The 20,241-nt window shown below is 47.8% G+C and overlaps 1 protein-coding gene across 2 annotated transcripts in view; it reads right to left on the bottom strand.

Moving 5' to 3' along the window:
- Window positions 1–1,320: 1,320 nt before the first annotated feature.
- LOC144152120 (uncharacterized) overlaps window positions 1,321–20,241 on the bottom strand; it is a 38,316-nt gene continuing 19,395 nt past the window's right edge. For both annotated transcript variants that reach the window (XM_077683343.1, XM_077683335.1), the window contains 4 exons: window positions 18,898–18,974; window positions 18,484–18,697; window positions 17,201–17,406; window positions 1,321–10,609 (listed from right to left, as the gene is read on the bottom strand). In XM_077683343.1, the coding sequence (XP_077539469.1) occupies window positions 10,310–10,609; window positions 17,201–17,406; window positions 18,484–18,697; window positions 18,898–18,974 (797 nt within the window). In that variant the 3' untranslated portion in view covers window positions 1,321–10,309. The remainder of the gene's footprint in view (window positions 10,610–17,200; window positions 17,407–18,483; window positions 18,698–18,897; window positions 18,975–20,241) is intronic.

The raw sequence follows: 20,241 nt of genomic DNA, 5'->3' as shown, positions 1-20,241 counted from the left end.
TGCCCCTGGATCCTGTATCACACCAGCCGAAAAGGATGCAGAAGAGAAGGAATAGAAAGATCTACGAAAAACGAAGGCACAAAGCAGAACCAACGTCTTCTGCTCCATTTGCAATGTTTACCTTTGCTTTCTGCCGGCACGCGACTGCTTCGCTGAATGGCACAGCCGTCAAGGCCACTAGATTGGCGGGTCTTCAAAAATCCAGAACATGGTGTACAGGATTGATGTATAACATTGAATGATAGCTAATGAACATAGGAACAACTTGTATATTTCAGATTCCCTAAAATAATTTTCTGGCTTATTACAATCGCCTATTTGCATTATTTACAATTTTTGTGTAATTTTTTCCAATTTATTTGACAAGTAAAACTCTCTATAAGCTGCAATTTCATGTATAACAATGCTAAATGTGTCCAGCCGCTCGAGAGAGAAAAAAATTGTGGAAGCACCCAAAATCAGCCATTTTTCCGCTGCAACGAAAGAGTTACACAGGTAATCCATTCTATTTGCACATACATATATGAGCGTACGACTCTTTACCACTGCTAGCAGATTTCTCAAGACATGCAAGCTGCTAAGGACAAGACTAAATGCAAGACTAAATCCTGCGCTTATTAGCAGTTAGTCATACTGTGTACTACCTACTACCTACTAATGTCTGCTCCAGGCCTCTTCCATCGACTTCCAATTGCTCCTATCCTGTGCCGTCCGAATCCATTCGTTGCCACCAAATTATCTTACCTGAACTTTTCAACTTGCAGTCCCGTCCCTCTGCAGCCACTCAGCAACCCTGGTGGTCCACCAGTTAGCAGTTTGCATTACATGCCCAGACCAGCCCCAACTTTTTCTGAATTTGAACTTGGCGGTCTTGCACCCAAGCTTTCTTCAATATTTGAGATGTTTGTTTCCTGTCCCTTAGGGTTACCAGAGTCCTTCACAGTTTTGAAGGGCTCTGGTATTATTTATATCCTTTTCATGTCCGTATGAGCTTGCCTAGGTTTCCATTCTGACCCAGAAGTTGTCATCGGAATATGTTCGCTTTTAGTGACAGGGGTAGTCTGATATTAATTACTTGAGAGTGCTTCCATCTCATTCATCTTGTTACATTACCCGTTTCGTCTCCACGTGCATGCAGCACATTTTTGCCAAATGGTAAGCATGTTCTTAATTGCTCTTAACGTCCTTGTGCACAGAGTATAGAACAGAGTACATATGGAAGCTGAAATGTGATACAAGTCGTACAGCCAGCACATAGGACCAAGCAATCCACAAGTTGCACGTGTCACCGCTCTACACAAGAACCCATAGTCCGCGCTTACTTTTTATACATTTTATTCGCTTATGTGTATGGGCAGCTTACAGTTCACTTCTGAAGTACTGTTGCAATGACTATTAAATACTAGAAATAATGAAGGCAGTTGAATACAGGTACTCACACTGTTCACACCGTAGTAGCTTGGAAGAGTTTTAGTTTGGGATAATGGCAGCTCCCTCACCAGCTGACAACATAGTGTCTACAGTTTACTGACAGTTTCCAAGTAGGCAACACTTGCTTCATCTCGTCTCTGGGAACTGCTCACAATAACTAGAGCTACAGTGCCTGCCTGGCGGCACACGGGGGACACAGTCCGAGGCGGCGGATGACGCCCTGCCGTGGACACCCGAGGAACAACCTTCCCGTGAAGAAACAGGTTCACTCTGCGCTGCAGGCTTTCGGAACACGACCACAAGAATGAACAACGACAGCTACAACAATTATTACTGCTCCAATCCAAACGTGAGGGAAAAAATACCCACCAACAATGCCCGTTTTGTTCACTGGCCAGGCGCTACGTTAAACAGGAATAACATTTGTTCTAACATGGGCCATCCGCTCCGCACAACGACCGCGTAACAAGCAGAAAACACTAAACAGATGCAGTCTGCTCTGGCGGGCTGCGCGAGAAGATGATCACTAAGTCACTTTTTTTTGCTTGCTTTTTCTTCTAAAAAATATACTTTATGTGAAGCATGAACAAGTTTCACCGAGCTCCTATCTTGACGGGTTATATTTATTTATATATATATATGTATACATATATATATATATATATGTATGTATTTTACGAGACAGCTGTACGAGATGAACACTAAGTGAGAATTGTTAAGTAAGCACAGTTCATGGCTATGACAACACACACACATGGAACACCGAAACCCGAGCCTCCTCAGGCCGATAGACACACATATATGTACACACACACACACACGCATGCGAGGTTGCACACAGGCCGGCACAGAGTGCCTCGGTGCGACGGAACACTGGTCTAGTGCAGCATAGCCTTAAGTTGCGCTGCAGGGATCTTTGCTGGGTCAGGGCTTCCACCCTCTCGCTGCGCACCAACACCACATGCACCTCCAAGTGAGTGTACACTTTCCTTCTCCTTGAGCCCCTCCTCCAGGGGAAGAGACCAGCTAGTTGGCCTGACCTTGCAAAAGTTTTCTAACACATGAAGCACTCTCCAAAACACCCTAGTGGTCGCAACAATATACCCATGCATAGCAGGTAAAAGAGACAACAGAGAAGCATTTGGCTTCCATGGACGCTTTCCTTGTTCGAGCCCACCGCATGGTTTGTGTAAGGAACTTATTTGGAACAGTGTGATTGTCTCTCTTTCCCTCTCTCCCCACCCCTTGCTCCCGTTGCAATAGTTTCTACAGCCAATGGATCTCAGGAAATCAGTGAAGCTGCAGAACAACTTAGTTTTAGGACGAAGAAATATTTGTCAACAAGTGATACACCTTCCTGTTTGCCTGCCAATGGCAAAAAAAAAAAAAAAAAACGCACTTAGAATGTTTGAAAACATTTTGGAAAACAGGAGAAAAAAAACATTTTCACTGAGGTTACCAATATGAGATCACTAAGGAACCAAACCATTCAGTTGAGTGGGAAGATGTAACTGTTGCAGAACAAGTGTTGACTCAAAAAAATAAATAAGAAAAACAATCACAATAAAACCTAGAAGCCACAATAAAACCTAGAAGCCACGACGACACTGCAGATGTGCAGAACGGCTCTGTAAATGTGCCGTGCACCATACATTGACTGCGGACCGGCCAAAGAAAATGCCAGCAACTAGACGAGTCACTGCTAATATACCCTGACCAAAATGTGCAAAGAGAAAAAAAAAGAAAACAACCTTACACAGTCTTAACAACTCCTGCACACAAGTATGACAAAACCAAAAATTCACTGCGAATTCCCAGGCATCACCACCTATTACGACATCGGACGCATTGACATATTGGCTGACTCCAGAGTGTGTAGTATGCAAGTTATGTATGCAAGCTTCCAATTTCAAGCATTAAAATATTGTTGGCAACTGTTCCAAGAGCTGAACAGAAAATAGCACACGCACAAAAAAGAATGCAGGCAAGGAGACAAAGACGTAATGCTGACTTACGAGTCAACTCAGTGTCCTTGTCTAAACTGCTTACATTCCATTTTTTTTTTGCAATGTTTTCTAATTAGCTGTGAGCCAACTTGAAAATCTTCTTTCCTGGCTGTTCCAAGAGCTTGAAAGTCCATGTTACATGGTGCTGGTCACTGCCCCAACAGCGAAAAACTGGCCCTCGAGTTGATGCTCATTTGCACAAAGCAAAAGATGCACACCCGGCCATTTTTTGCCCAAGGCTAAGCTTCATGTGCATGTGTGTGTTGTGTGTGTGCTGGGTAAATGCAAAATCAGGCAACACCACACCCTGACCTTTCCACAATGGCAACGGTTTCCACAAGACAGATAGATTAGGTACACTGAAGGACAGATAGCCTCTGAGGTCTTGGTAGTTGGCAGAAAACACAGAAGGCTGGCATGCACTTCCTCACGCAACCGACATCTCGTGTCACTGACAGACGACACGCACCCAGAGACGGGGGAAGAAAAGCGCCTTTCCAAAGGAAAGAGCCGCTTGACAGAGCGTAAAAGACAAAGCAGTTCAGGTACCCGCTGAAGCATGCCTGGCAAGGCTGCCTCAAGAACTTGATAAGGCAGGCAACTCCGCCTTACGGCTCACAGCAACAAGCCCCACAAATTAGACCAGAGGCCTGTGCTGACACTAATTTTGCCCTCATCCCACTAGCTGCCAGGCATGCATTCCCCGTTTGGCAGCAGAATTTCCAGTTCTCGGTTAACTGTACAAATTCCAACATGACACACATATCTGTACACTGAGCACGACCTACTGCCTGGAAAGGGGAGCTAGTCAGAGACACATGGGCTGCTTTTGCTGCTGTCATGTGCCTTCCTCTAGGATGGAAACAGCAATGCATTTATTCATGCAAGCTAAATGGCAGCACCACGATCTTTCAAGATTTGCCATTATGCTGAGAGCCTGGGGCGTTTCCACAACCCCTAAAACGCCAATTTTATTTACCTAATTAAATTAATTGGTGACATCAAGGCTCTGCACTCTTGCATTCTAAATAAGTCCCCACAGAAGGAGGGGGCGGAAGGGGGCTCTCAAATTCCTAAACGACAATATTAAACAATGACGTGGTAGATGGAGTCAAAGGAAAACAAATACTACGTGCACACATATTTTTGCAAGCACAGCAAAACAAGAAAGCTGTTAATTTTGTCTAGCTTCTAATGTTTGAATCAACTGCCTGATCTGCTCCGTAAGAAGTTCTACGTAGCAATCTATACAGGCCAAGGTTCAGTCACGACACCAGTGTTGCCATTTGGCACACTGTTTGGAGCCCGAGTCTCTTTTATCAAGCTTCCCCTCTGTGCAACCCAGTGCTCCAGGAGCAAAAGGTCAGTGCCTCACTGCAAGACGATAAGACGTTAGGCATGCCTGCCTCTCACAACAGCAATACACGGAATGTGGAATCCCTCAAGAGCCATGCACCGAAAAAAGTGCCACATAATCCGTTTCCCTGGCTGAAACAACATGACAGGTGCTCGGATGAAGTGACCTCCATGTCCAGTTTAGCTCGCATGGTCTCTGCACGGCCTTTCACCCACAGGCAATAGGGTGAACCACCCCCTACCTCTTGGCAATGCACAGTAGCACCTGCTCCTGTACACTTGCACCTTGACAACCGAGCAATTATGCGTCACCACAGCCATCTGCACACTCCTCAGCAGTGAAGTTCCCCGGCTCTCAAAGCAAGGACCCTTGAGAAGTGGGCGTGCTGCTGCCAAGCTAACCCACCACTCTGGCAGCCGGCAACCAGCAGCCTGCAGCTTCGATGGGTGCAGTCGGCTGCAAAATTTTACCGGACGTTCAAGCGCCAGCTGAACGGCCCCACCACAGCGTGCAATGGTGCGTACCTGTTGTCGAGGCCAGCGCAATGCTCATGCACATCCACTTGCACTAAAGTGCACGTCTGTAGCCTCGATTCCTATGATCGCACCAGGAATGACTGGGAAAGCCACAGAAGTCGCCGTGCTTGGCCCAGTGCTCTGTTTGACCCAGTACGTACGAATGGCTTCCCCAGCACAAGGACTGAGCGAGTGCTGGAGTTTTGCGGGTGCTGCTATAATGGAAGGGTGAGGAATTTTTCTTTTTTTCCATACACCTATGCTTTTTGTTCTGTGCTGTGCTACTCTAAATAGACGTCAATTAAGAGGCAGAAGAGCACACCAACACAAATGACACTGATGTGAACCAATGAAAACTTATTAGTAATGCAATACAAGTGTCGAGGGGATAATAGAGGCAGCTAAAACGTCTCTCTGTGGAGTCCGTTCCCCTGGAGTCTGCTGTAGTGCCCTCATGTAGTGCTGCTGCACTCAGAGGTCCTGCGTGCCGTACCCTGCAATCCACTGATGGCCAAGACCAAGAATGCTCTTGTTGCACGATAAATTCAAGCTAGTAAATTTGTTTCTTAAATTTTGAATGCCTTGCCCTCAGTATACATCAAATGCCTTTTAAACTTTTGCTCTGCTGTAAAAAAAATTACAGCTGTGCGTGTTTTTTTTCGCTAGCTGTTTTATTCTGTTGGGGATTGAAAGATGCACACCACGGCAATGAAAGTACTACATGCCTGCCAAGTCACACAGATGTACGCACACAAAACATGCACAAGGTACTGTAGCGTGCGCTGCGCTACCCGATCTTCTTGCATCACAGCGCACCTGGCACAGGACACAGAAGACGTGGACAAAGCGCTAAGCCTGCTTCTTCTCTACTGTGCTGGATGAGGATGCGCAGTCTAACTCGCCACCCTGTGGCCGACCTGACTATAAGACATGACTACCAGCGTAACTGGTAAGGACACAGGACGACGCTAGTCTTCATGTTTCATTATGCCTGCTACCAAGGAGCCCAACTTTCCGCATTAACATTCAGACTACCTACTGACCTTGCTTCGGAAGTGAGCACACGACCAGACATGGAAGCACAAAGGGGCATGCATGCAAGATGACTCGAGGTCCCGGCAACAGGCACGTACCACTCAGCAGTGCAGGGATGCAGTTTGGCCCACGGTCATACGCACCGCAAAATTGCGGATCCAACTGCACGCTTGTGCACATGTTGATGCAAGGCCATTTGAGGAGCACCTTTCAGTTTGATGCAAGGTACTACACACACGTCATACTTTGACGAGCATACAGTGGAATCTCGGTGATACGAATTCGGTTGATACGAATTTCGTTGTGATACGAATTTTTAAAATTCCCCGGCGAAAATGCATTGTATGCAATGTAAAAAAATTCGGTTGATCCGTACGCATTTATCACCTGGTGCGGGTGATACGAACACGGGAGCCGCGAGCAGACGACTGCGGCGTGGACGGGAGGCGGGAGTGTTGGTGTGGCCGTGCGGCCTTGGTTGCGCGCGGGCGCAAAAGCATGGAGCGTGAACCGCATGGAGCGTTTTCTGCTCGCGAAAACGCGCCGCGCTCGCCACAGGCGCGCTGACCCTGCCGCGTAACCACCTGCACGCGCCGCTGCCGGCGGCGGCAACATGGCGGCGGCTTCGGCCGCGAAGTGGTGTCGGGAGCTCGAGCGACCGCTACTAAGCGCTCTCTAAAATATCGCTCAAGGCACGCACGAAGTTGCTTGAGCGGTAAAGGAGCTTATAATGTTGGTGAAAACGGTACTATAAAACATCATCCGCGCCGGTAGTGAAAGCGCCCATTCAATATCTGCTGGGGTGTTAGGCCTAAACATCTCCGGCGGGGCCACCGGGCTGTCCGGAGCGTTTTCAAACTGCCGCCATGAAGAGCGCACCTCGCCATTGGCGCAAGTCGACAGGCTCCTCCCACTGCCGCGCGCGTCGGACGTCATTTTCCGAGCGAGGTAGCATCTGTCGCGGGGGCGAAATCGTCATCGCGGGCGTGAAAATAATGCGCGCGCAACGCCGACGTGCACGAATCACATGCGGTTCGCGTGCGCACGTCGCGTCGAAGGTGAGCACGCGTTCTTTTGACTCCCGCGTTGACGATTCGGGCCGGCACCCCGGCGCCAGCCTCTGCTGGGGTGGTACCTCTGCCCACGGCCGGGCTAGAGCGGCCGCGTGCGCACGTTGGCATCGACACAGCGCGCGTCGCCGCCCTACCCCGGCCGTGCTCAGCCTTGGTTGCCGCCAACGTTGCCGCGAACGGCCGTGGGAGGGGCCTCATGAGTCATGACTTGCGCCAATGGGGAGACGTGTGCCTCATGGCGGCAATTTCGAAGCGCTCGCAGCAGCTTGCTGGACCACCTCCGCGGCGCATATTTGGCGCGGATGATATTTTATAGCGCAGTTTTCTCCCACTTTATGAGCTCTTCCCCGCATGAGCACTTGAGTTTACACCTTGAGCTGTGTTTTAACAAAAGGTTACAAGCGGTCGCTGAACTACTTGCACCTCTTCAGGGCAACAGCCGACGCCATGTTGCCGCCGCCTGTCACATGCGCGGCACTATTCCATTTTTTCTCGTTTTCTGATGATACGAATTTTCGGGTGATACGAATATTTTTGCCGCCCCTTGAGATTCGTATGACCGAGATTCCACTGTATAACAAAGTTTTGTATATCGCCTGATCGTAGCTTTCAAATTTGAGAGTAAATGTCGTGATACAGCCAAATGGCAACTCTAGCACTTCCAGTACTGTCAATATTATCACTTTTCTATAATAAAAAAAAAAAAAAAAAAAGAGAGAGAAGAGCCTATTTTACTGAAACTAGTGTGCTGTTCACGAGTGCCAATTTCATTCCCATAGGTCTTTGTATGTGTTTTCCCCCCCATGGCCAAAGGAAAGCTTTTACAGTTGAAACTCGTTATAGCAAAGTAGTACTGGGGCAATACGTTAGTTCATTATATCTGATATTCGTCGTAACAGTAGAGGTAAAAAAATCGGCTCTAACAAATCGGCATAATCTGTCTTGCAGAAAAATCCTAGATACAAAAACGCATTATTTTAGGCTTCAAACCCACTATGAACGAGGTAATCCTTACTTGTCTCCTTGTAGCATTTCAAACTAAATGGACTGGGACATAAGAATGTGAAATTACAACAGAACAAAGTTCATTTGGCAAAACAGGCCTGCTCTCTTATTTATTTGAAGAAGGATGTGAACTTCGTTTGGTGGCTTTTTCGGTGCAAACCAAATATTTCTTTGTTAAAGCCAATATCGCATGCGGTTCTCGTGGTTTTAGTTTCGTTATAAAACGAGTAAGTGTCACTGAAGTGACCAACCAAAATTCGTATTCAGTTTGCTATAGCCGATAATCTATAACGAGGTTTAACTGCACATCGTTCGTGACCCGTGGTGTGTGAATAATCGGAAGTTCATTTATGAATTCGGTGGCTTGTGGACATGAATTTGAACCAAGTACTCTGAAGATTCAACACTACCACTTCTTGATTAACACATTTTCAGCTTGCTCCAGGGCAACTAAAACAGAATACAACCTTCTAGCAGTAGTATATGAAAAGAGTATGAATAATACCTTAAGACATCAATTGTAAATTAGTAGTTGCCCAGGAGCATGCTGCGAGCTGTACTGTCAACTAAGCAGTGTGCCGAGTATTCCCTCTCACATATCACAAGTTGTGACAGTACTAACCACTGAAATTCCCATTTGGTTTTCTGCTTGCAAGTGGAAAAAAAGAAAAAGGAGAAACAGACAAAAAAAAAAAAAAAAAAAGAAACACCCTGAGGTTGTACAAGGCAGAATAACAAAGCCGTGTGTTACCCAACCAAGTGTACTCCAAGTTCAACAAAGCCATGTGTTACCCAACCAAGTGTACTCCAAGTTCAATCTATGTTATGCAAGTGAGAGCCAGTTACAATTAATATTTCTTTATTAGTACACAATAAATAAAGTGCCATTTGAATTCGTTCACGGGAAGGGTCGCGGCTTTAGGTGCCAGTTTTTACAATGTCCCCATTAAATAGTTCAATCTATGTTATGCAAGTGAGAGCCAGTTAGAATTAATATTTCTTTATTAGTACACAATAAATAAACTGCCATTTGAATTCGTTTACGGGAAGGGTCACGGCTTTAGGTGCCAGTTTTTACAATGTCTCCATTAAATACAGTAGAACCTCATTGATACGATTAAAAAAAAAAAAGAAAGAAAAGAAAACTCGAGGGAGAAATGCATAATCCGGGAAAACATACTATCCGGTAAGAAACGTACTACGGGGAATCTTTAGTGTTCGCAATTGCGCGCGTAGTAACCGGGAAATCGTATGAACCGAGAAATTATCAACGGGGTTCTACTGTACTATGATAACTGAATTGCCCGGAGCGATCGCAGCCACAGTTGTAAATGCAATGTCCCCAATGCAAATGCTCACAAGACTTGCACAGCCATGCAGCTGGTGCTGTAAATGCGAGTTGGCTGAGTTAGGAAAGCACCAATGACGGCTACCAAGAAACGAATATTTTAGGTGGTGCTGTCATGCTACAAATCAGCAGCTTAGGCACAGTGTCAAGTTTTGCTCATGAAACTTTTCCTGTACCATCCATTTCAAGGCAACACAGGGAGGCTGCCTTGCCTAGTTGTTCAGCAGACGCCTCGAAGGTGACAAGTGTACAATCATGGAAAGCACGGTGGCACTGATAGGTAGCCCACGCTAGCCATGCCAGTTCCCACAGCCCACTGCACTGCACCAAACAGTGCGGCAACAACTAGCGTGACACGAGCAAGAACTTAACAGCTGCGCTCCTGAAGTCCGGCACCAGCTTGAATGGAATGCAATTAGCTGTCCCCGGAAGTGAAGCTGATCTATGTTACGGTCATTTGGCCTTTCTTTCCTTCTCTGAGCTCCGTCGCCACATGCCCGCCCCAGCCAGGGAATAAGCAGCCCGCGAGGTGGGGGGCCTCACTGCTTGGACTTGGAGTGGCGGCTTCCCCGGAGGGCAGACTTGAGGCTACCCTTGAGGCTGGCCCGGACGGGGGGCGCCGAGGTGGTGGGGGGCGGCGGAGGGGCGGGGGCGGCCGCCTCGCTGGGGCGGAAGGAGGTGCGCTGGTCCTCAATGCGGCCTGCCTGCACGCGCAGGATGAGCGAGAAGAAGTCCTCGTCCGGCACCGTGGGCGCAGAACGCGAGCTGGGCACCACGGGGGCGCTCGGGGCACGCTGCAGTGTGGGCATGCTGCTGCGCTGGTCCTCCAGGCGGCTGCCCTGCAGGGGGCACAGAGCACGGCTCGTACATGCTGTTGCTGCGATGGTGCACAGCACATGCAGGTGCCTCCCGCCGAACTAGCACTGCTGCTGAGCCTACAGCATGCACCATCCCCTACCCCTGGCCACGCCCTACGGAATTCAACTGGACCTTATTCGTAGCCAAAAATGGCCATACAATGACGAATGATAGAAGCAACTAATTTGATAGATAAAAGCTGGCTGGGAACCGTACAATCAATTAAGAAAAGAAAGGTAAACGGATCCCACATTAAAAAAGTGCACGATGTCAGTACAGGTCAGTACAGATTCGCCTCTGACATGCTGCTCACTTATGCACACAAGCCAACAGTAGATTTTAAAAATGCATAAGCAATGGTGCATATGGAGCTAGTGGCAATGTGTAGAATGTGCAACTTCAAACGGGGGCACATAAACTAAGAGTACCGCAGAGATTGGGTACGCACAGACTGCAGCTTTGCTGCTGGATCAACAAAATGTAATGTCAAGTTATTCCTTAATACCAGCAGAAAAACTTGGGGGTTGCACAATTATCATCGTGATGCTAAGCAGGTCTGCTCAGAATTGGAGGCCACCTAAGCAAGGTACCTTATCCTTCTCCCTTATTTTTTTTTTCTGTGTGTGTGCGTATGTGTTAGAAAAAACAAAAGAATGCCTACATCTTGAGCGGCCACTGAAATCAGCATGTGAAAGAATGGTCATAAACGTGCCCAAAAATCCTTCATTTTTAATCAAGATGACGGGACCAACGCTAAAAACAATAATGCACACAATGTTTGCCTTACATTGCGGGCAACTTCCCAAATAAAATTCAGCATCAGAAAGTTGAAGGCCAGGAAACTTTTGGTGCGAAAAGTGCATGCACTCACGCCATCTTTAAAGACGCACTGAAATTTTCACTCCATCAGAGATTGAGCAACCAAGTGATCGTCACCGCCATATATTCCTTGACATCTCACAAAATGCTGCAGTGCCGCCTGGCATGGATTAAGAGTGGCTTAAAGTATGGAGGAAAGAAAGCTCACGAGAGGCCCCGCCAGCCATCGGCGTACTGGGAGAAGTGTGGCGGAAGTCGCACAGCATTTTCAAGCTCGCAGACGGTCAATGACAATGGTGTCGTAGCAACGGCTGCAAAATGCCCATTCACTAAGGCCTCACATCCAGGGTGTCTAGCAAATTGCCTAATTCAATTTCCCTGACTTTTCCATGTTTTCCATGACCATTTTAGTCGAAATTCCCTGACCTATACAACAGGCGCCATTCTGTGGAAATGGTCAGTGAAGCACATAAAAAGCGGAGAGAAAAGACATTCTATCGTAGGGAAAAACACATTTGTTGCAAGTGCCCTACTTAGAATGCACTTTGAATAACTTCAGTTTGCTCGTTCAGCTTGAGGTTTGCTTGCCTTCAATTACGACTTCAGAGAGTTTATTTCATCTTGCAGGATAGAAGTTTCAGGTTGCGCTTTAGCCAGCACCTTTTGCTTTTTTTTCTAGATTGTCGTGGCTTGACATGCAACGTGAACCGCATGGTGCGTTTTTGCACGCGATTCGGGCACGTCGGCGTTGCGCGTGCGATTTTTTGACGCCCGCGTCGACGATTCGCGCGCGCGGCAGCTTCTGCCTCGCTCAGAAAATGACGCGCGTCGCGCGCAGCAGTGGGAGGAGCCTGATGACATGCGCCAATGGGGAGCCGCGCGCCTCATGGCGGCAGTTTCGAAGCGCTCGAGACAGTCGGCTGGCTCCGCCAGAGATGTTTAGGCTTACCACCCCGGCAGGTATTGCATGGGCGCTTTCATTAGCGGCGCGGATGATGTTTTATAGTACCGTTTCCGCCCACATTATAACCTCCTTTACCGCACAAGCAACTTCGTGCATGACTTGTTTGGCATTTTAGAGAGCGCTTAGAAGCGGTCGCTCCAATTTCGCGGTCAAAGTCGCCGCCATGTTGCCGCCACCGGCAGCACCGCGCGCAGCATGCGGGTGGTTCCGCGGCAGCGTGAGCGCGCCTGTAACGTGCACGGCGCGTTTTCGCGAGCAGAAAACACCGCATGCGGTTCACGCTAAGCCATGTCATCCTTTATGATTATGTAATTCTGGCTCCTGTTGCCATAAGAAAGAAGTTCTTTCAAGATTAGCTCCCGAAAAGCGCTGCCTTTTAAAATTCGCTGAAAAAAAAAAAGCGTGTTGTGCGTGTGATTTTGGCACCACACACATCGTCCCTCTGCGCAAGTGCACCCAGCAACCTAAGCCAGCTGCGAGCTGCGTGAACCGCACGGCGAGTTTCTGCACGCGATTCGTGCGCGGTATTTTCACGGCCGCGTCGACGATTTCTTGCCTGCGGTGGCTCCTTTCCTGCACAAGCAAGTGCGTTTGTGCCTTGAGTAGCATTTTAAAGAGCGACAAACGCGGCGGTTGGAGCTACCTAGCGTCACTAAATAAGCTACTGCACTACTCCGCGGACGGTGCTGCCGCCATGTTGCCGTCGCCGGCCGCTCGGCACGCACCGTGCGGGTGGTTTCCGCGGCGGCGTCAGCGGACCTCAGGCGTGCGCGGCGCGTTTTCGCTTGCAGAAGAACCAGAAAACGTTTCATGCGGTTCACGCTTTCGTCGCGCGCGAACTTGTTGCGTTCGGTAACTTCTTGAGGGCCTCGAACACTGGTTTCCCCTATTCTAAAACAGTGTGGGCAGGCCCCGAAGGGGTTTTCCCTGACTGGTAGTACTTGATTGAAAAATTCCCTGACAACTCCCTGACTTTTCCCGGTGGCTCAAAATTCCCTGACTTTTCCCGGTTTTCCCGGTTTTCCCGGTCGCTAGACACCCTGCACATCATGGCACGCATCCTATGGTTGACAGGCGCAGATGGAGCAGACGATGGTAACAGAGAGCAAAGGCGCAGAAAGTGGTGAGTGTGCGCAAAATACAAGAAGGGAGACCTCCCAAAATGGCATTTCGAGCTTTAGTAGACGCCAGGACCTCTCAAGATTTTCTTTCCTCCATGGCTTGGTGGCTGCTACAAATGGCCGATGATGACGACAGTGACTTTGAAAAGCCTTAGGGTTCAACGTTTGGTTAGTTCGGTTGATTGCATATTTCTCAATTTGTCTAAAGCATTTGATGCAGTTAACCACTTTCTACTACTGCAGAAAATGAGGACACTAAATACGACACATACTTGCATAAAGGAGGCACCCTGAACTTGATGGTTTAGAGTTTAAAGCAAAGTGGGGGGATGGGGGGGGGGGGGTTAGAAAACAAACAGTTCCATTTCACCTCCACTACTGGCACCTGCTTGGCACTCACATCACGAAATGCTTTCATGGAAGTCACATATGAAGTAAATAACAACCATGACAAAGCAGACTTTAGGATATCCCATAAGAAATTGTTTCCTAGCTTCCTCAATTTTAACATATGCCTGCCTCCAGCCAGAGCATGCTCACACTGCACGGGACCCAGGCCACTCTCGAAGCCACACAGAACCACTCTGTTTTGTTTTAGCTAACTATCCTCTTCCACCACTCACTGCTTGTTGACAACAACCTCACAGTTTTCCCCATTCATATCATTTACAGAAGGTGCCCCCACTGTAATGCATTTGGTCCTTCCTCGAACCAGCAAGACTGGAGTAATTTACAGTCTACGCACGTTACAATGGACCCTCTGAATCCGGAAAAAAACGTCCGCTGTAGCCGAAGTATGCAGTATCCGACGAGGGGGGCGTATGAGCCCTAAAGTTTACCGATATTGCATATGCATAGTACATACACTTTGTTCTTTCTACACGCCTGCAGCACCTCTGCACAGTGTTCCCGCGAGGGCAAAGAATTGCGTAAACACCATTTCCAAAGCTTAGCCCCGGCACTTGGAAAAGGCCTAGCGGTCAAGCGTGTAAAGACGCATGACGAGCTGAGCAAATAAAGCAAGAATATAACTAGGCGCAATTATTAAGCAGCTATAAAACACCAGGCGTGGCCATCAGCATTAGCTAGGCTTTTTTAAATCCCCTCACGACGAGGCAGGTTTTCCTGAAACCGCTCGTCAAATAAATCGGATCGCTGCCTGACGTTCCCTCAAGGCAGCTTACACATTTTTAGCGATTTTAGTCTGGTCATTGAAACAGCTGTAATGAAATAATCTGATGACGGACAGCTGTAAAATCGAAAGTTAGACCTATAGTGAACTAGAATATAGTTAGACCAGTTGGACTGCGCACGGTTACTGGCCGACTGCACACAATGGATGGGGAACAACCCCCCTACTTGAGGCATTTCTTACCTTTTTCACCGAACGGAATGGGAACGATGCATGCGTGGGAATAATAAAACCCAAACTTCACTTAACCCGAGTTTTTTACTACATAAAAAGACTGACGAGGGCAGAGTCGCCTCCGAGTGCACCACTTCGAGTATTCGATAGCCCTGTTTTCAATCTCACCGGAGTCGCGTTTATCGGCAGCGGCCTTGTTCTTGACGGTAGAGCAGACCGTCTGCTTAGACAGGCCTGTACTTCTGCCGATGTCGGCAGTTTTTCACCCATGTTCAACAGCGTTAATTACGCTTAATTTATCCGACAGTGAAATCAGCTGCTGCTCATGCCGCTGGTCGCACAAAAAAAATGCCACTGGCACTGGCTTGGCTTGGCTGCGCCAACGACCCGGCTGCCAGCAATGTTGCCAGACATAACAGTTTTCTTGCCAAAATAAACAAAGAAAAAGCACATCGGGTGCCGGCCCCGCGGAAGTCCGTTATAAACATTCAGTCGAAACAATTTTCGCCTAATATTTAGTCTGTTCTAGCCGATAGTCTGCTCTAGCCAGGTCCGTTATGAGCGGAGTGGACTCCATTTAAAATGCATGGGGACCAGACAAACCAACAGAAATGGTCTGTTGTAACCGAAAGTCCGTTGTTGCCGGATCCGCTGGAACGAGCGTAGACTGTACCTGCCACACGGACAAGCGTGCGTTCTAATCTTGTTTATTTTCAGTGTATTTTGTGCCCTCATGCTGCTTGCCTATGATCAGGGGTGAGACAGCTGAATCAGATTTGGGAGCAGTTTTTGGAGCAGCGAAATCGTGATTTTGGAGCAGAAGAACCTTGATTTGGAGCAGAAGAACGACATTGAGACTAAACAATTTTTTAGCAACTTGGATTGGAAAAGCGCACTTTTTATTCCGTTTTGAATGTACATAACACTGAAACAGCCTTTCAATGAAGTTTTTTCTACCAGAGTATCGCAACGTACGAACTGCACTACCTTTTTACAGACCATTTTTAAATTCTTTGGCTCAATGCATAGATAGCTTGGAAGCCCAATTGAAAATTTTGCAACAATGAAAAAAAAAATGCAACTAAGCAATCGTAAGTCATTTTAATTACCATGTGAATGCTGAAATTATTCATCCCAGACTCGGCTTTACACACAAGTGTAGAACCCCGGCAAAAGGTGCGCAAAGCGATGTGACAGTCGTCGCACCCCGCCAGCCCTCCCATTTCCATTCCCAAGGTGCACGTTCACTACGTTCATAATTTGATTAACGATGGTATGTTTAGCCACCTCCCTTTTGGCATTAAATTTCGCTTCAGATAGATGGACCATTATTACTAGTGTGCAACAATGGCCCGCCCCGCTATTGGACACTGCTTGAACATTTTGCGGCGGTGTAGCCTGCGCCGCCACTTCTGCAGTGTCGATCATTCTATTCCTGCCGCCCGCGAGCTTGCTGTCAAAGGCAACAATAATTCAGCGTTTTATAACACATCAATGAGTCCGAAATTTCACTTCAAGCACGCAATGCGCCTCACACTCAAGGCCAAAACACGCCGAATTCACGGGCACCACGTTGTTTTTGATGAACTCCCATCTTTCAACTCGCGCAACTTCCCGCAACAGATCAAACGAATAAATGTAAACCCAGCAACCCCGATAACCAACACCATGGTAGAAATCGGCGAAGAGCACTCTGCCTGAACCACGATCAACTGCGTCACCCAGCGGCCATGTTTTCCAATCTTCACCACACCAAGATGGCAGCGCCCAGTAATGTTGTTCCGGAGACACGGCTTTCCGAAAATTGCCGTTTTTTCATCACCTTGCACAATTAGTTTGTTGCCTCAGTACACATAAGTATTTTTTCTACAGGTCTTTGGAATGGTTTTCGATGGGAAACCTTTAAAACTCACCGAACGCTAACATGTATAACATGTGCAACACGACATTGTGACTTTCGAAAAAAAATATCTCAGGGACAATTTTATGTGGGTTTTCTATTGATTGATCAATCAATTAAACCTTTACAAGCACCATCACCCTGAGGGAGCTGGAAAATTATACCGTCAGTAAGCATTTTCCCCCACTGAAACTGACGTGAGCGTTAAAAAGAGAGCTCTCTCAGACTGTTTTGGAGCAGTTTGGCGCAATTTTTGCAATTTTCAAGCTTTTGGAGCAGCCTGGCGCAGGAAAACAAATTTGTATCAGAACTGCGGAATATGCGCAGCTGTCTCACCCCTGTATGATTGATACCGGCCTCCTTGTGTGCCCCTCTTGAAGCGCCACTCTGTCGCCCCCTCACCTGGCAGCGCACAATCATGTCGAAGAAATCGTCCTCCGGCACGGAGCCCACGGACATGCGGTGGTGCAGGCTGTTGTTGTTGTGGTTGTTGCGGCGCAGGCCGGGCAGCTGGGGCAGGCTGGTGCGCTGCTCGTCCATGCGCCGGCTCTGCATGCCCACGATCAGGTCCAGCAGCTCCTCGCGCACACTCGCACTGTCCTCGGGCCCTGCAGCCATTGCCACCACAGGAGACAGGTTTCCTCTGTCTATACCCTGTTCCGTTCAAAAAGCACAAAACTACCACTTCTTTTTTAGCTTGGCGGCACACAGTTTTGGGATAATTTACGGCCATGCGCACAGCTTCTCTCTCACTCATGCCATTCGTGTCGGTGTTGAGGGTGAACTTGGCATGTGGGAATTAAGACAATCCCAAACTCCGACATGCCGAGCACGTTTTACCTATGGTACGATGCAGGCACAGTGGAGTAATAAACTGAAACACTTGGGGAACAAAAAGAAGAACAGTCTAGAGTGAAAAGTTCTTAACCAAACAGAGACAGGGAGAAAGCAGAGTACCGAACTTACAATATCAGTTTTAAGAGCAGAAGTAGCAGTTGGCTTCTCAACTGATCTGTCACCAGAGTTCCACATTAGTACCTTCTGAAAGCCATAATGTTTGCAGCAGTGAAAAAGCTTCTGAACCTAAGCCACGATCAATCCCTCACATGTATGTGAGGAATAGATTTTTTTTTGACAAACACCATTACTGTTTGGTGTACCACAGTAAACCTCATTCTTTCCAGAAAATTTTGTTTCCCATCAACTCATCCAACAGGACAGACAAATTCTGGGAGAAGCAGCCACAATTCTGCTAGCTATGGCCCCATTGGCTGGCTACGTACATAGCCAAGGCAGGGAACCGGCTACTAGAACGTTTTGCCAACACGTCCTTGACAAGAAGGCCAAAAATCTTGTGCCTACGGGCCATACAGTTGGCTCGCCATGCCACACTTTCACTTGCACCTGCTGACATCACCTTGAACACTTCTTCAAACTTGGCCACTTGTATTAGCAGAATGGCTTCTGAATGATAGCTCTGCAGCAGGCTGTCTTCTCACCTAAGCAGCACTGGTTTTGCTCCCACCCCAGCTTGTCAGCCTACGGCACGAAAAGCATGTGCTGACATCTTCCTGTCTGAGCCGTTTGAGGCATCATATGTGTGTGTCCACACAAACACAACATGCCAAAGCCCCCCCCCCAATCGCCTTTGCTCAGCGCTCAGGCTGGTCACAACCAGGTCGCACCTGAACTCGTCGGGCTAGGATACGGGGGAGACCCGTTGGGCAGGACGTTTTCCTTGTTCTCGAGGGGCGTGATGGAGCAACGCTGGTCATCCATGCGCTTGCTCTGGAACTCACTCAACAATTCAAAGAACGCGTCCTGGTCCATGTCGCCAGCCGAACACTGCTGCTTTTCAGCATCATCTGCAGGCTTGTCCACCTTGGCAACCTCTTTCGCCTGGGAGGGGGAGGGGAAACCATCCGCGTCTAAGCAGTGGCGACCAGTGAAAGCGTTGACACCAAGCGTGTGTGCTCTTCTACTATACTCTGCTTGATACAACATCGATCACATTCCCAGCCCAAACTGCACACTGCGAAGGGCCATGAAGGCGACACTGCACTCGGCAAGCTAGTGCCAAATGCGAAGCAAGCACTTACCTCGCCGGGCTTAGAAGCTGTGTTTGGGACATTCACATCGTCATCCATGGTTCCCCTCTGAGCTTCACTCGCATCACCTGCAACGGGAAGCCTCTGTACCCATCTGCGACACAACAAGACAGCACAGGCACAAGCGGCTGCTCAGCTCATCCAGAAGTCTCAACATGCCGTTAGCACGGGTAACATTGACTGGAAGGTTACTGCTAGGATGGTTTCAGAAGAAAAAATAAAGCTGTCTGGAGTGACAGTACCAGGAGGGTGAATGGGGAATGTGCTAGTCATTCTGTAATGCCCCTTTGGCACATAGCAGAAAAGCCTTACCAACAGGTGTAGCAATTTTACATAAAAGGTCAATGTATAGCAAACCTTGGCTTGGTTGTGTGAATATTTAAAATTATTTCTTGCAAAACTTGGGAGTCAACAGCAAACAAATCAGTGGGAAAGCATGCACACACACACACACACAAAAAAACAACGGATACATTTGAGCGGACACTGCATAACTCAAGATTTAAATCCTGAGTTATGAAACTGTAATCACTAGTCGACCCTACCAGGACATGGGACATTTTGCACTATTTACTACATCTTTTATGTGCGTTTGTAATACCTTTCACTCCCACACAAAAAGCACAAAATATTTTCAAGCAGGCATTGCTCTGCCTCGCAAGATAATTGACTTTTTTAAATTTCATTACCTTTTTATAAGGTTCACCAAATATTACTGTGCAGAAACAAAATACTAGTACATAAATGGGGTTAGAGGAAAAAGAGCTGGCATTGTACACTTTCACACTTTCTAGCTTAGTGAAGAACTAGTTTTGGTGCCAATATAACACTTGCTTACCCCAAAAGGCCATTTATCAAACTGCATGCTTATATCGATATCCACACTGCCTAGAATTCACAGAACTGCTGCGACCAAAATTCAGCCACCACCAGCAACTGGATTGCGACCTTCGCCTTTGCGCCCTAAATTTTCCACTTGAATTAGTGCAGTCGTAGGAAGTTTTGCATGGCTTTGTATTTATGTGGGAGTCCTAGAGCAGAATGGACCTCTCAAGACTTCCCAGTTGGGCACGTGCACACAGGCGTCGCCTTTGGTGCAGAAGCTTATGAACAAGGGGTATACGGTACACACGACATTTCAGGCACACCAAACAGACAGCAGCTTCAGACGTGCAATCCACCTCTTCCCAACTGCACACACTTCCTGTCCCATCATCCAGTCAGCTGAAGAGTTTCAGTGGCTTGCTGATCAGAGGTTTGTACAACCAGAAACCACGAACAGACTGCAGTCCCAGCAATCGCTTTGCAAGCCTTCTCTCCTTAGCACAAAGCTCT

Source organism: Haemaphysalis longicornis, unplaced genomic scaffold, assembly GCF_048455015.1.
Source record: "Haemaphysalis longicornis isolate Haplotype H1 unplaced genomic scaffold, Haemaphysalis longicornis Haplotype H1 scaffold_1, whole genome shotgun sequence".
In the NCBI taxonomy this organism is placed as follows: Eukaryota; Metazoa; Arthropoda; class Arachnida; order Ixodida; family Ixodidae; genus Haemaphysalis; species Haemaphysalis longicornis.
This window is presented reverse-complemented; position numbering and strand designations above follow the sequence as displayed.